The sequence below is a fragment of the Rattus norvegicus genome, chromosome 6 (genome assembly GCF_036323735.1).
Source record: "Rattus norvegicus strain BN/NHsdMcwi chromosome 6, GRCr8, whole genome shotgun sequence".
Classification (NCBI taxonomy): Eukaryota; Metazoa; Chordata; class Mammalia; order Rodentia; family Muridae; genus Rattus; species Rattus norvegicus.
The window spans coordinates 40,861,467-40,878,549 of NC_086024.1; the positions used below are offsets into that span (position 1 = coordinate 40,861,467).

A 17,083-nucleotide genomic window follows, 5' to 3' on the forward strand; every position below is an offset into this window, starting at 1 on the left:
TTTCTGTACCCCACCCCCTAATCAGGACTATGCAAACATTCCTAATGGGACTCCAGGACGTCTGCCAAAGGGAACAGTTACCCAGAGGAGGCTGGGGACTGAAGGTCCATGTTTACACATCCTGGAGCTGCCAAGAGAGCAGCTCTGTCAGGTAAAAAGCCCTCACCCAGCATCCCAAGTCCACCTCCTGTGGCTTAAAGGATACCACCCCAACCTGCCCCACCACAAAGCCACTCATGCAAACACTCTGTGGTCACAAGAATGTTCATGTCAGTTTATATAAGAAAGTGTCACTTCACCTGCCACGGAGACAGGAGCTGGCTGTCTCCAACTGCAGTACCACGGGGAGGCTACTCTATGGGATGTTTATTTTGAAAGCACTTAAGAAATTCCTCCATTTTCTACAAAGTGGTGTGAAAGCTTTCTCCTTTTGTGTCAGTGATCAACAAGAGGATGCTTTTTGGATTTTATCTGTTCTCTGATAGCCCATTTAGTTTTAATTCTGTCTCATATGAGACTCTTCCTTTCTGACTTGTTATGATGGGTCCATGTGATGGGAGACTCGACACATCTTCTCTGGCCTTTTAAGGCAACCTTCTTCCACAAACAGTTGCATAATTCTGTTGAATTTTCTAAACCTTCAGAATTTTGGACATAGACTCTATTTTGCTTGTCCCTTCTCTAAATAAGTGATCTGAAATTTTTTTTAACCCTATACACAATGTACTCCTAAATTTGAATAAATGGGCGTTTCTTCATTTTTTTTCTTTGTCTTATTTTAGTTTTGGTTTTTTTATTATTTACTATTTTAATTTCATATGTATGAGTATTTTGACTGCATGTATGTTTCTGTTCCTTGTATGTGTCTAGCGCCCAAGAAAACCAAAGAAGGCATCAGATCCTTTGAGAGCCATTTAACTGGAGTTACAATGATAATTAGCCATTGTGGGCATGCTGGGAATCAAACCCAGGTCCTCTGGAGGAACAGCTGGTGCTCTTAACCATGAGCCATCTCTCCATTCCTAGGGTCTCATTTTTATTTGCCTTGTAGGTTTTTTGTGGGTTTTTTGTTTGTTTTGTTTGTTTTTTCCTATGTCTTCTTCCTTGCCACTATTGCAGTATGGAAATGTCCCTGACATTCTCTCTGCAGTGACAGGCTTTCTAGCTCATGGATATGTAGACTCCCTGTTTATGATATCCCTATTGTTTTGAGGAAACCTTGGAGAAGCAAAAAGGGATAACATCTTAGTCAGGGTTTCTATTCCTGCACAAACATCATGACCAAGAAGCAAACTGGGGAGGAAAGGGTTTACTCAGCTTACACTTCCACATGGCTGTTTCATCACTAAAGGAAGTCAGGACAGGAACTCAAGCAGGTCAGGAAGCAGGAGCTGATGCAGAGGCCATGGAGGGATGTTACTTAACTGGCTTGCTTCCCCTGGCTTGCTCAGCTTGCTTTCTTACAGAACCCAAGACCACCAACCCAGGGACAGCACCACCCACAATGGGCTGGGCCCTCCCCCCTTGACTACTAGTTGAGAAAATGCCTTACAGCTGGATCTCATGAAGGCATTTCTACAACGGAGGCTCCTTTTCTGTGATAACGAGCTTGTGTCAACTTGACACACAAAACCAACCAGTACACATATGAAGTGACTCAAATCATGGAAAACATCAGACCTGATGATCTTTACCCAGGGTTTGTGAGAAAGAAAGGATTTGGAGAGCTGGGAGAAATCGGGTGTTCTCCCTGTGCTGTCCTGGGTCAGCCTCTGACCTCTCCCAACACCTCTTCCCCTCCCAACCTAGCTGTGTTTCTTCAAGCCACCAGGCCCTTGGCTGCCCGGTTCCTGTGGATGGACCTCCTTCCCACCTCGGCCACCATTCTAGACACCTGCCTTCTCCAATTCCTTCCCAACCACATTCATCATTTGCTAACCTGCCTGAACCTAGTATTTCCTCATTCCCTAAATGATGTTGTTTTGTTTCTAGAAAACTTTTTTCCCCTGGTGTCCAGAAATCCCATGAGGGTTTATAATTTCCTGTCTTATTTTCAGGTGTTAGCTCTCTGTTTAACATGTCAGTTTCACACATGTACACATAATACATACAGTCTATTATGATCCTAGCACTCCCATTTCCTTCCTTATTCCCCTCCCACTGCCATTAACCCCCTCTGTTCTTCCCAACTCTCCCCCTCCTAGTTTATGGGTTTTCTTTTCTTTTTGTTGGTTTCCCTGGAAACCACCAATTTCTCTGTCTTTGGCAGGACCTGTTGAATAAACTAGGCTGAAACTCAAGTCACTAAGGGTATCGTTCCTCATGAGGTTGACTACAGCTTTTCTGGGTTTATCTGGCATCAACTCTCCCCTGGTGCTCAGTCTGCTCACGCACTCAGCAGGGCTCGCTTTACCATCAGCCATCTTGTGAATGAATCTATTACTGATACCCCAAAGTGACTAGTACACCTCACATGTTTGACACACCTGCCCTTTGTATTGTGGAAAGATTAAATAAAATTGAGGTTTGGTCAGAGGAATGTCAGGCTTCATGCAGCTCTGCCCTTGTCACTCTGTCAGTGAAATCTGCTGACAGCATCCGGTCTCTCAGGATTTAAATACCTGGAAACAGTTCCATGACCTGATGTCTGCCCCTCTTTCCCTGAGCAGTAGCATCGTTTTACAGAAACTGGCCTGATTCATAGCAATTCTGAGGGCCATGAAAGCCAAATTTCTATACTGATAGCCTCTTCCCCTGCCTCCTTGAAATGCTTCTTGGGGTAAGAACCTGCATGAGCTCCAGCGATTCCAGAGACTGCGAACTGGATGTAGAGCTCAGACAGCGCATTGTTGCTATCAGAGTGATGCCTTTGTTTATCGGGATCTAAGCACATCACACACTTCTGTGGGTAGCACAGTCAAAACCAAAGATTAGCAGAGCAGGCCTTCTGACGGCAAACTCCCTAGATGTTTTTGCCGAGAAACTCTTGTGCGCACATCCTATCTACTCCTGTGGACCTCTTTCTTCTTTCAGACTAGCCTCTCCCACTTTCATGGATTTCCTTTTCTGAGAGTATTTCCTCGAACTGATGAATACCCAAGAGACTCTACGCACTTTTTGGGTCTTATACGGGATGTATAAATATATCGGGATGTCTTGGTGTTTTCTGTATGCCAGCATTCTGGAATGATATGCTGCTGCCATGAACTCAAGGGTTCATCACCCAAGAACCCAAAATTGATGATGATGATATGATGATGATATGATGATGATGGTGGTGGTTAAATTCATTTGTTTGGGAGAGGATGTGCCATGACATACATGTGGAGGTCAGAGGTCAACTTTCAGGAGTTGGCTCTCCTCCTCCACTCTAGAGCTCCTAGAAATTAAACTCAGGTCATGAGGCTTGGCTGCAGATTCCTTTACCAGCTGAGTCATCACACCAGTTCCACCAGTATGTGAGCTTTAAGGCTGATTTGTATATAAAAATATGCAGGGAAATATATAAAAACAATATATAAATACATAAACATATAAGAACAGAATATAAATGTAGATAAATATAAAAATAGATAAATATATAAAATAAAACAAATATGTATAAAGGGGGATCACTTTTATGTATACCCAAGTCTGCAGGCTTTCAATGATGGAAATATCCTGTACTTCTTCCTGTTGAAAAGCATACACTGCACAGCGATTTGGCTTTCCAAGGTCAGGAGAGTTATGGATCTGCATGGTGGGGAGGATTCACAACTTTATTGGTGCAACTGCTCTCTACACTTAAAAGTGACTAAGGTGGTACATTTTATATCATGTATTTTGACCACAATGAGAGTGATAGTTTCAAGGAAGAACAAACACAGTGAAAAGGTCGTTAAAAAGAGGTTGGCTCCCCAAACAACATTTACTCCACCTGTTACCCAGTGTACTTCCAAGGTGTACAGAAGTGCATTTTGCATAAGTCAATTTATAAGTGATCACTTGGGATCATCTGACCATACGAGGTTTAATGTATATGAAGGGATTGTTGAGTGCTCTGAACTAAGTCCTGGGCAGGAGTCGTATTCATTTTCCATTCCTGACAGCTGGCAATAGTACAACATGCCTTCCAAAGCTGCAGGAAGAACTGATAGCAGTAATTGTGTGTGGCCTTTTGAGAGCTGTTTGTGAACAGCAGCTTCTGTTTCTCTTGGTTTCTCTGTCACTTAGATGCCCAGCCTACGGAAGGAGAGCGAGAAATATGGAACCAGATCAGTGCTGTCCTCCAAGATTCCGAGAGCATCCTCTCAGACCTGCAGGCTTACAAAGGCGCAGGACCGGAGATTCGAGATGTAAGTCAAGGATAACACTGAGCTCACTAAACCCTTCGAGAAGGAAAAAGCTTACACACACACACACACACACACACACACACACACACACACACACAGAGAGAGAGAGAGAGAGAGAGAGACAGACAGAGACAGAGACAGAGACAGAGACAGAGAGACAGAAAGAGAGGAATGCACACATGATGGTTAAGTAATAGCCTTAGCTCTTCCTAGAGTGCAAAGCAGAATAATATGGGACTCATGTTTGACCAATAATGCCAGTAGATGGCTTCCTGTAAGAGCAATATTGACACAAAACCCATGCATCTCTGAGTCATGAGATCTAAGGTGACATGTGCAATCAAAACCTTGTGATTCCAATAGCATCACACATGACAAACAGAAACCACCTGCTCTGAGGAGAGTATCCGATTCATGTCTTCTGAGGTTAAAAGAAATAAATAAAAACGTAAGCTAAGACAATAGCTGAGTACGAAGGAATCCTGAGCGTGAGAAATAGTTTTCTTCAAGGGTGAGCACACCGATTGGTTAGGAGTGGCCGTGTATAGACTGGAAAGGTTGTGCTCATGTATTTAGGAAAGCATACACTGGAGTGTGCCTCTGCCTCCGTCCTCAGGAGAATATACCTCTGTCAGGATGCTACTTCAAAAAAGCCTGTTGAGATGTGTTTTGTCTGCTTCAGGGTTACCCTAAGTATAGACATGACCACAGACTGGCAAGAACAGAACGTGTATCAAGCACAGTACAGTACAGAACAAGCACAGTAGCTGACAGCCTCTACTCCTCATGATGAGCCGTCTTTAGATGAATCGGGTGCTAATGGAGAGAGCTAAGTCTGTTCCTCTTCCAATAGATTTTTACCCGAGAACACAGCCAGATGAGACAGGATCTACCTGAGAAGCATTAGCTTATGCTCCAGTGTTGAAACAGCCTTCAGAAATGGGCCCTTTGGGGAATGTTCAGACAATCACTGTCAACTGAGGTGGTTCTAATTCTCAAAGCACACCAGGGATTGCATCTTTTAAACTAAAATCGTTTAGGGCACTTTGATGTGGGCTTATTGCTTTTTGTAAAGAGTAAACTCACCACCATCCCCCTTCTCTCCTGTAGGCAATTCAAAATCCCAATGACATTCAACTTCAGGAAAAGGCTTGGAATGCAGTCTGTCCTCTGGTCGTGAGGCTGAAGAGGTTTTACGAATTTTCTATTCGTCTTGGTGAGTGTATGCTTACAGTTTTCATGGTCCACAGGAGACTTCGTTCTTTGCCATTTGAGAACAAGAACAGCTCTACATGTCAGAAAATGCCTCACAGTCACGCACTGCCATATATCTTATCAGACAATTCACGAGCAATTTCTGTCATTCCTGTTTCTTTTCATCTGCCACGTGCTTTCTCTGGGAGTGACTGACGGGCACACTGAGGACCTCTACAGTCACTTTGTCACTGTGTTCATCTGCTCTTCGAAGCTTACTGATCTCATTTCCTAAATATTTATTTCTGTTAGGCATGCCCATGTATGCTTGTGTGCGTTTAGGGCGCACCATTTGTATAGAAGAACTTTCAGAGGCCAGAAGAGGGTGTCAGATTTCTTGAGACTGGAGTTACAGATGGTTTCGAGCGGCCGTGAGGGTTCTGGAAACAAAACCCTGGCCCTCTGTAAGAGTAGTAAGTGCTCTTTACTGTTGAGTCCTGGTCTCAGTTCTTAATAAAAACAAAATTGGAGGATAGAATTTATCTGAAGCTACAATTTCCTCATCCCCTCCCCCCAAAAAAAAACCAAAACAAAAACAAAAAACAACTTGATTAGCTGAATATAAAATGTAAGAAAACAAATGTAGCATTTTTTACTTTAGCTTTAAAAACAAGTAAAGCTGCAAATAGGATGAATCTACAGAAGCTCGAGTGGAGGCAAATGAGGTTGACAAACTGGCTCTTTGCCACCAGCAGTGTGACATAATCACTGCCAGTACTTGGGGTTTTTGTTGTTGTTGTTTTTAATATAGAATATCTAGAATGGAAAGGGTAGTCATCAACTTCTCCTTTAATTTACCACTAAAACGGGTGCCACACTATAAGAGGAAAACCGAAGTGAAAACCATGATCGTGATATTTAGAAGACTCTGTGGTGACCAGCCAAGGGGGTGAGGCAAACAGATTTCACAGGTAAAGAAGGATGCCTCGGGCTTTCAGGTAGAAGAGAAATCAAATTCTCTGTTTCCTCGGTGTGCATCTGGAGGAAGTGAGCTGAAATTCCAAGGAGCTGGGTTCTCCGTCAACAGATAGTGAAAGGTGCATCCATCAAAGCGGGCTATGGTACACCTCGTTGCCTCTGATCTGAGGATGGAGCGTTCCCATTGGAGGGATTGCCTAACAAAGTCTTGAGGTAGTCCCTGTAAGGACATAGTCCCTATGAGGACTACATAAAAGCGGTGATGTCAGATTTCCCTGTAACACGCTAGACAGTAGATATTTTTTATCTTCTGAGCTGTCTTGTCTTTACTAGATTTTACATTAGAGTACCAACACCAGTAGCCCTATTCCGTATAGGAAGGGATGAGTATATCTACCTTTTAAATAAAATTTTTATATTGAAAACAAAACAAAACAAAACAAAAAAGCAGTGGGCGAGATTTGTCCTACGGGTCATAGAGCATCAATCCCCGCCATAGAGGATTAGTTAAACGACTCCGCTGTTAAAAATAATATGAAAGCAAAAGGAATGGAGAAGGATCAGAAATGAGCGAACGGGAGGGATGAGATTATTGTGAGAACAGTAACTAAAGTAAACATGGTGGTAGGTTTGTAGAGAAATATCCTGGGGTGTAGAAACAGAGAAGCACAGAACACGAAGAGCAGACTCCCACTGTAACTTAACCCATGTGTTGGGGACTCTTATATATGGGGACAGGGCCGAGACGGGCACTGGTGTCTACCTCTGTTGCTCACTGACTGGCTAAGCTGCCTGGCCCCAGAGAGCTCTGATTCTTCTGCCTCTGTCCTCATTCCCACCACCAAAGCTAGAGTTACATGCCTGTACCCTAATACCTGGGGAAATTTTATGGGTCTATAGGTATAAATTAGGTCTGCATGTTTGCACAGCAGACGTTTTACTGATGGCACCGTCTCCCCCAAATCATCTGGCCTCTGAATCACGAGTGCTGTACATGTATTCCTGGTTCTCTAAAAGGCTCAGGAGTTGAGACTACTAAGTGAACTGAGCATTGGAGACACAAGAAAGGGAATAGCCACACAGATCCTGTCTGAGAATGTCGACTTGAACTCAGCACTGTGCTTCTAAAGGACGTCTCTGGTCCACCTAAAACATATCTCCGTTTCTCTCTCCCCTTGACTTTCAGAGAAAGCACTACAGAGTTTATTGGAATCTCTGACGTGTCCACCCTATACACCAACCCAGCACCTCGAACGGGAGCAAGCCCTGGCAAAGGAATTTGCAGAAATCTTACATTTTACCCTTCGATTCGATGAGCTGAAGGTCAGGCCACACACATCCTGTGAAAGTTCAACTGGGTACCACTGCCTTATGGCTATGCTGCCAAGGCTGTGTGGTGGGGTTGGGAGAGTAAGATGTAACCCCTTCCCCGAGGAGACTTATAATGTGGTAAATATTTGCACTCTTGTTGCTTAGCGTAATCTAAGAGGATGCCTTACATGTGGAAATTTGGAATCTGTCAAGTGAGTGGAGAGAAAACCCTTACTAAGTGTCTTTTCTCGATAGACAAACATGTTTCCCCTGAAATACAGCCCGTAGTAAGAACAGGACATACTTCAGAACATTGGAGTTATAAGCTCTTATTTTTTTAACGGTTGCTCTGGCTTTTGAATGACAAGGAAATGTCCTGCCATGTTTACAGACTCTCTCTCGTATCTGAGCTCCTGATGTTGCTCCCTACTTGTTTCTAGGAGCTAACCTTCCTTCTTCTCTCCTGGATTTTCAGATGAGGAACCCAGCTATTCAGAATGACTTCAGTTACTACAGAAGAACAATAAGTCGTAACCGCATCAACAACATGCACGTGAGTGCCTGGGACTCCATGGCTGGGATCGTGGTCGCTCTGTGACTGTTTTGCCTTCTGCACGTGGCAGAGCACAGAGAGAAGGCCGAGTCCTTGTCCGTGTGCAGACACGGTGACTTTTTTTTAACAACTGTACCTTGTCTTGTTTTCATCAGCTAGACATTGAGAATGAAGTTAATAATGAGATGGCCAATCGAATGTCCCTCTTCTATGCAGAAGCCACGCCCATGCTGAAGACTCTTAGCAACGCCACAATGCACTTTGTCTCAGAAGTAAGTGAAGTTGGACAGCACAGGGGGTCCTCTCTGTAGCTCACCTGTGTGCTGCTAGTGGGGCTAATGTGTGTTTCTGTCTCTCCATTTAGAATAAAACCCTGCCCATAGAGAATACCACAGACTGCCTCAGTACGATGACAAGTGTCTGTAAAGTCATGCTGGAGACACCGTAAGTGAAACCAGATGTGCGAGCGTGGCTAAGTGTTCACCAAGCTAAGACCTGCTCAGATGTGATGATGGTGGCGTGTCCCTTTTCAGATGTCATATTGAAGTTTTCGTGTACAGCATTTGCTTCAGTTTCATAAGGAACTTAGGATGGTCAGTGTCAATGTTATAGCCATCTTATAGCTGAGATAGCTGAGGCAATGATGGTTTGTTGACCTCACAAAGTTTTATCAGTTTGTCTGAGGCTATAGGACTTGCAAAGGAATGGAGAGATAGGCTAGATGTGAGGGTGTTATCAACATACCGTAAAGATTTAGAACCAAGAATAACAATGATAAGACATTGCAAACGTAATTTCCCCCAATCTCTCTTCACAGTCCGTTTCCTTATTCTTAAACTGTTACCAGATACTCAATGTAATTCCCATAATACCATCTGCTCTCTAGAGTGTTTAGGACCCCCAAAAGTACCCCAAGTACCTTATAAATATAAATACTGACTGTCTCCAAATATAAATTTTTTGTCCTCATATATTTGCATGTATGTATATGTGTGGTGTTCATGTGTGTGCTCATATTCATATGTGTGAATATGCACATGTGTTTATATATATGCAGCGTGGTGTGTGTGTGTGTGTGTGTGTGTGTGTGTGTGTGTGTGTGTGTGTGTGTGTGTAAGCCAGGCCTGACTTTGGGTGTCTTCCTTGATTGCTTTCTGACAGTATAGTGAGGCAGTGTCTTTTATTCAAACCGAGATTTGGCTGGTGGGACTAGGCTGGCTAGTCAGCTTGCTATAGACATGTCCTATCTCTGCCTCCTAAGAGCTAGGATTGTAGGTGGGCTACTGTCTTAGTCAGGGTTACTATTTCTATGATGAAACACCATGACCAAAAGGAACTCAGGACAGAAAAAGGTTATTTTGCTTAGACTTCACACTATAGTCCATCATTAAAGGAAGTTGAGCCAGAAATTCAAGCAAAGTTGGAACATGGAAGTAGGAGGGTGTGAAGGGTGCTGCTCCCTGGCTTGCTTCTCATGGCTTGTTCGGCCTGCTTCCTTATAGAACCCAGGACCGCCTGCCCAGGAATGGCCCCACCCACATTAAGCTGGGCCCCCCCCCAATCAATCACTAGTCAAGAAAATGCCTTTACAGGCTTACCTACAGCCCAATTTTATGAAGGCATTTTTCTCAATTGAGGCTTTCTCTCCTCCAATGATTCTAGCTTCTGTCAAGTCGACATAAAACTAGCCAGGACAACCATCATGTCCGCCTCGTACATATATGGGCACTAGGGAGCCAAACTCATTTCCTCTCCCTTGTGCAGCAAGTGCTTTACCCAGTGAACCATCTCTCCTGCCCCATAAAAGGGTATTGATTTTAAATATCTCCTTCATAGCAAAGTAAAGATTTACTTCAAGACAGAAATAGTAATTGTCTGTATTGTGGCGCTAATTCATAATGAAATTGATGCTAAAAATGTCTCTAGCATTGGCCTAAATTATTGCAATCATCAGGGCCCCTATCAAGGTAAGTGAGCAAAATTTAAACTCCACAAATAACTCCCAGGCACATAATTTCTCTGAGATATCTGCCAGTCCAAGTTCACCTGCAGCCTGTTTCTTAACAAAGGAAGAGACTCCAGCTAGAGACAAGAGAGCTGCTGTGTAGAAATGAGCCTGATTCTTTTTCTCTGTAATGAAGCCATTATTCTCTATAATCTTGGACAGCCAGAGGGGCCGGCTATAAAATATTCAGGATTGATGGGCAGGGGTTGATGTACGTGGTGAGCTAGCTGCTGAGGGGAAGCAGAGAAGGGAATTTACTGCCCTCTAATTTACCGTATTTTTGCACTAAATTGCTGGTTGGATAGTTTCAAGAGAAATTATCATCTTGGGTCTTTTCAAGAGCATATTAACCTGGTTGGTGCAGGTCCTGGATGAGTTCTCTGGGAGGGGGGATTGGAGGCATGGAGGGGTGGAGTGGTATCCGGTTGTGAATGTCAGAATCCATGAGTTCTAAGAAGAATGTGATGTCTTGACTATGTCTTTTCTTTTAGGGAGTACAGGAGCAGGTTTACAAGTGAGGAGACACTGATGTTCTGCATGAGGGTGATGGTGGGGGTCATCATCCTCTATGACCATGTGCACCCCGTGGGAGCTTTCTGCAAGACATCTAAGATTGATGTAAGAATACCCATGTAATGCCCTCTCCCCATAGAAGCCCATGAACGCCAGCAAGTAGAATGCCTTCTCTTCCTCTGGCCTCTATCCCTCACTGGAAAGCTCTCTCCAAGATTCATACTTTGGAGATGCTTGGCAAATATTTTTATAGTAATGCCCTCTTTATCACATGGTTAAGAGGAGACATCTGGCCTCCTATGGGCAGAGCTGATCCACCTGTATCTTCACGCTGCCCTTCGTCCACCCCAGATTCCCTGTCAGTGCACCTTCTGTACCTTGTAGAGTACGTCCTTCTGTGTGTTACAGAGTTGAGAGCTTCGAGGTTACAAGGCGTGACGGCCAAAGACTCAATGACCTACCAACCTCCTTTCTTATAATACCTCTCCTGTCGCCTCCCCTCCCTGAATCATCCTATCCATTCTTATTGTAATAAGTGCCCTGAAGCACATCTCCTGTGCCCCACATAACTAACGCCTTCCTTTTCCTCTGGCCCTCCGCTCATTTACTGATTTGGTTTTGGTAACATTCCCATAGACTCCAGCTTTTTTTTAAAAGGATAAGGACAATGATCAGTGTGTCTAATGTCCTGAAATATTGTGCCTGACACCAATAGATGCACCCACAGAGCTTCTAGCCAATGAATAAGTGTGAGTGAAGGAAGGAGAGAAAGCTTGAATACACATGCAGAAACTTTTGCAAACGTGATCTCTACAGTTGCTTTCCTGTTGATTGTAGACTAAAACATTACTGCCTTAAGCCAGCATTTAGAATACAATATTACCTTAAGCCAGAATTTACCTATAGCACTGTATTAATTACTCTCTCTATTGCTGTGATTAAATACCCTGACAAAAGCAACTTCCAGAAGAGTTCATTTTGGCTCATAGTTTAGGGTGCAGTTCATCATGGAGGGACGGCAGCAGGCCTGGAGGCGACCTGGTGTAATGCATTCATATTTAGGAAGCAGAGAGAAATGAATACAGCTCCTTGTATTTTGAGGAGTGGATGTACCTAGCAAATTAGAATCCTGCCATGTGCACTATTTCAAAATATATTTCATTTACATAAGAGTATATTATGACGACCTTGCAACAAAAAGGCTGATTGTATTCATTGTGGGTTTTATACTACAGATTGAGTATAAGTAACTACAGAAAAGATCTAAATTTCATGTGACTGTGAGTTGAGTTTAGTGCCTAAGGCATTTTGGTTTGGCCATTTGTTAACTTGCCACAGAGTCAACAACTAAAATTATGCTGGGACAAATGAGGCTTTTATCCCCCTAACTTTTTCTTTGTGATTTTGTACATGTGTGTGTTCACATCTGTTTGTGGGTTTGTATGCCCACATACCCTCCTATAGGGGCCAGAGGAAGATGTGAGGATTCCCTGGGCTATCCCTCTTCTCATTATTTCCTGGAGGCAGACTCTTACACATGACCTGAAGCTTGCAGATTTGGCTAGGCTGGCTGGCCTGCATTCCTGGTACTCTCCAACCTTGACCCAGAAGTTCTGGGGACATGGGCACATGCAACCAGAAATGACATTTGTATGTGGCTGTTGGGGGATTTTGATTCAAGTCCTCATGTTAGTACAGCAAGTTTTCTTATCCACTGAGCCATCTACCCAGCCCTTGTCACCGCAATTCCTACAAGTGTGACTTTCTATACTATTTACTGAATCTGTTTTGTTCCCAACCAAAGAGTATGTTGGTTTTCAAGGGGCATTCTTCAAGTCTGTTGATTAATGTAGATTAGGAAAGGGTAGTAGATGTTGAACGGTGAAGCATGTGCCTCCAAGAAGGTTTTAGGCTTATTGGGCACCACACACATTCAAGGTGGGTCTGTCCTTCCAGGTACCACTCTCCTAAACCAGCAGTTATAGGTACTGGGTTGATAAGTCCTGAGGATGATAGGATAAGGGCCCAGAAGTGGTACTGTGTGCACAAAGATTGAGCTGTAGTTTACAGAAGAGACATGCAGAGAGCTCTAGAAACCAAGGAGATGGTATTTGAGGTAGTCCATCAAGGATTTATTTTCAGATATATAGAGGGAAGGAACAGTCAGAGCAAAATCACCAAGACACAGAGACGATGAGCTACTTAGAGATCAGGTGGCAGTCTTGGTGGCAGGAAAGGCAAGGATGAAGTAGTGTTCTCAACTGATGCCCAGAGAATCCTTAACCTCTATCCCCAGCTAAAATGTTGCCCATAACTCCAGACCACATTTGTATATGAAACCTGGCTAGTTCTCAAGCACAGGTTCTCGTTCCCTTGCTAACCCTACTTCAGATATTGTTTTTTCACTGAGTATCTAAGCTAGAAAAAACACAGAGCTGTCATCCTCAGATCCTAGGGATTGCCTGTCCCCCCCCCCTTCTTCATCCCCATAAGTTACTAGGGATTGACCCTCCATCCTCGCCAACTGTGTTGCAGCTCACTGTTACCCCACCCCTCATATCCTGGGGATTTTCCACTCATCTTCCTTTCTGTCTTTGCTTCTCTCATCATTTTCTATACTTCACTATATTTGTGCAATGCTTAACACCTGCCAAGGGTATTTTCTACAAGGAAAAGCCTCCAAGTTCCTACTGTGTTGCTAAACCCACACTGGCTCTGGCCCTGAATGCGTTTCTGACAGTTGCTTGTTGTTCACACCCACGGCTTTAATCATCCTGAAATAGAATTAGAAACTCCTCCAGAGTGTACCCACCGCACTTCTGCCTCCTTCTCCGTCTATACTCTCGCTGCCCCTTTGGAATGTCAGCACAAGAACACCTATCACACCGTGATAATGAGCTACCTGTCTCTCTCCTCTCACTAGACCTCCAGCTCTAATGGAAGAAGGACAAAATTCTCTGCATCTCTGGGCTTGATGCCATCACAGACCCAAGTTGACAAATAACAAGGCATACTTGTATCTTTAATAGACAGGTGCAGTTGACCAGGACTTTGTGACCTCCACATGCTTCTCAGTCCTGGTTACCTTCATCAGTTGGCTGGGTGTATCAAACTGTTACCATAAAACATTTGCATATTAGAAGGATAACCACAGGGGATGTCGTGAAGTTACCACTCTGCAAGTAGCTGTTGGTACAACTAAACTCGTCAGATGCCCACACACTTCATGAATGTCTAAGATTAAAATAACTGATTGGCTTTTTATAGAAAGATCTTTGCTTTCCGCAAAGGAGAAGAAAAACACTCTAGGATATGCATAAAATAACAGGATCTATGTAAATTTTACTTTTCATGGCACATGTAGATAACTTTAATTCCAAGGCCTCAGAAAACTTAGAAACTTAAGGAACTTCATGCAAATACAAAACAGCATGGGTAAAAACTAGGCATTTGACCTCTATAATGCTTTACAATTGCCCTTCGCCAGCCTTCTCAGAGACAGTTAAGACACAGCCCTGAACTTCTAAGAGTTTCCGGTCTAGTACAAGGGACAAATTATTCACTTGGGGACAAGTCTATTGAGAGTTATCTAAGAGGTACAAAGCCATATTGGGGGTCACAAATAAGTGGTCATGACTGTCTTTGGTATGGACAGTGGAATGGAAAGAGACTTCTGGGAGCCACTGGGATAGTGCAGTCCGTATAGTATTTACCTTGCAATCACTAGGGATGAGTTTGTCTCCAGAAGCCATTTTTCTTTTTTTAAGAAAACTGTATGTTTCCCATTCCCAGCCCTGGGAGAACAGAGATGGGGAGATCCCTCAGACTGGCTTGTCAACTAGCCTAGCGTACTCTGCAAACAAAGTAAGCAAAGAGATCTTGCCTCAAAAGTTAGGTTGACGACACCTCTGAGTGACAGCGGAGCTTGTCCTCTGATCTGTACCTGCATGCCACATGTTTATCTACGAACACACACATACAAAAGCATATACAAACACACATAGGCATACACATGTTCTGGGGCTGATGAACTTGAGACTTTACAAAATACTGAGGGTGTGACAGCCCACAGCTCAAAGAGGAAAAACCATCCTTAGCAGACAAAGCATTAAATTAATGAGTGTATAGAGCACTTAGTGAATCTCGACTCAGGACCAGGGAGAACATTTTTTATTCCTGGTCCTAGTTCCAGAGTACGAGGCAAGATGTTTCTCCCCAAAGTAAGTGAGATGTCCAGTTGGGATATAGGATGAAAAGGAATAGCGATTGCAGTCATACAGAACTCTTGAGAAGCCCAGAGGAGCGATGCACCAGCCTGAGGAAGCAGAGAAGTTTGCTCGTGATTTGCATGTGCCACTGCTTCCGTTCCGTACGAACGGCTGCCAGTGTGGACAGGATCACTAGGGTAGTAACAAAATGCTGTTTGTTCTTCTTCCAGATGAAAGGCTGCATAAAGGTGCTGAAGGAACAGGCGCCAGACAGTGTGGAAGGGCTGCTGAATGCTCTCAGGTGAGCCCGTCCCTGCGGTAGGCTGATAGATAGCGCAGGTGCCTTGCACACCATTGCAGATGCGAGCGTTCAGGCCTGAGCACCAGCCCATCAGTCTTAGCCCTTCACTCATTTTAACATCATTCCTCTCCCTAGCAAGGCTTGGAGGTCAGCACTATTTTGATTATTCATGTTTTTACAGATGGGAGAATTTGAGGCAACTTTTTGGGTTTTCGGGACAGGATTTCTCTGCTTAGCCCTGGCGGTACTGGAACAAGCTCTGTAGTCCTGACTGACCTTGAACTTAACAGATCTCTCTTTCTCTGCCTCCTGAGTGTTGGGATTACAGGCGTGAGCCTCCATAGGCAGCTATGTGAGCTCACATAACTTTTCAACGTCATAACAGTAATGGGTCAAGTTAGGACCTACACCTGGATCTGAGTGGCCCCACGGGTCTGAGGCATGACTCTTGGCCATGAGTAGAGTCTCCTGAGAAGGAAAGCATCCAGTTCTGTCTGTCTTCACCAGGACTCCCAACCCTGGCTTCGTGGGAGGAAGATGAGGGGAGTTTCCAGACATGGAGGTTGGAGGTCAAGTAAATTAAATCATTGACCTGGAAGCTCAGGCACCTCCAGTGTGTGTGTGTGTGTGTGTGTGTGTGTGTGTGTGTGTGTGTGTGTGATTGTGTGTGTGATTGTGTGTGTGTGTATGTGTGTGTGTGATTGTGTGTGTGTGTGATTGTGTGTGTGATTGTGTGTGTGTATGTGTGTGTGTGATTGTGTGTGTGTGTGTGTGTGTGTGTGTGTGTGTGTGTGTGTGTGTGTGTGTGTGTGTTTTCCTGGCTCCCCGAGGAGCTCCCACATGCAGCTCTCAGAGCCGAGAACCTGAGATCCCGTCATTCACTGCTGAGCGCCTGAACGGTTAGCCAGCTGTAGCTGATTTCCACTCCTTAGGCACTGTTCACTTCTCCCAAGGATACATTTGCTTAATCCACTTCAAGGAAGAGATTGTTATTTTTAGCCGTGCTGCATCCGAAGGAATTTGCTGAACTGCACAAATCATCCTTATGCAGGATCTCAGTCAGGAAGTCTTATGGACCCTGATGTCTTAGCCTTTTGTTCCCCTCAGTTCCAGGCAATGTAATAAATGCATGCAGTAAACATGGGTAAGGCTGAGAGAAAGGATGCAGCACTCATTGCTGCATGCAGGGTTCCACCTTCAGTCACATCCCATGCAACCATGGCAACCCTTAGACCCATGGCTGACCTATTATCTTCCCTCAATAGATGAAGAAATCAGCAGTCTCAAGACACTGAAGTTGCTATTTTTTCTGAGTTGCCATTCATCATTGTTGAGAATGTGGGTGGCTTACGAGCCTCCTGAATGCTATGTTTTCTCCAAAGGAGATTGCAAGCCAGCCAGACTGCCTTTTCTATATTCATTAAGAAGACTTTAATCGGGGTTGGGGATTTAGCTCAGCGGTAGAGCACTTGCCTAGCAAGCGCAAGGCCCTGGGTTCGGTCCCCAGCTCTGAAAAAAAAAAAAAAGAAAAGAAAAAAGAAGAAGACTTTAATCTCTGAATCTCTGAAACTTTCCAGTTTTTTTTCTAGCTGCCAAAACAGCCTAGAGATCAGGGAATTGTGTCAAGTCATGAGTCCCAGCCCTGTGTGGGAATTCATATTTCCTGGAGATCTGTGATGAACTGGG

The 17,083-nt window shown here is 44.0% G+C and overlaps 1 protein-coding gene across 4 annotated transcripts in view; it reads left to right on the forward strand.

Annotated features, from left to right (window-relative positions):
* Positions 1-17,083, forward strand: part of Cyria (CYFIP related Rac1 interactor A) — a 108,841-nt gene that overhangs the window by 87,302 nt on the left and 4,456 nt on the right. For all 4 annotated transcript variants that reach the window (XM_008764585.4, XM_063261651.1, NM_001106718.2 and 1 more), the window contains 8 exons: positions 4,213-4,334; positions 5,445-5,550; positions 7,693-7,829; positions 8,293-8,370; positions 8,526-8,642; positions 8,735-8,814; positions 10,867-10,993; positions 15,327-15,397. In XM_008764585.4, the coding sequence (XP_008762807.1) occupies positions 4,213-4,334; positions 5,445-5,550; positions 7,693-7,829; positions 8,293-8,370; positions 8,526-8,642; positions 8,735-8,814; positions 10,867-10,993; positions 15,327-15,397 (838 nt within the window). The remainder of the gene's footprint in view (positions 1-4,212; positions 4,335-5,444; positions 5,551-7,692; positions 7,830-8,292; positions 8,371-8,525; positions 8,643-8,734; positions 8,815-10,866; positions 10,994-15,326; positions 15,398-17,083) is intronic.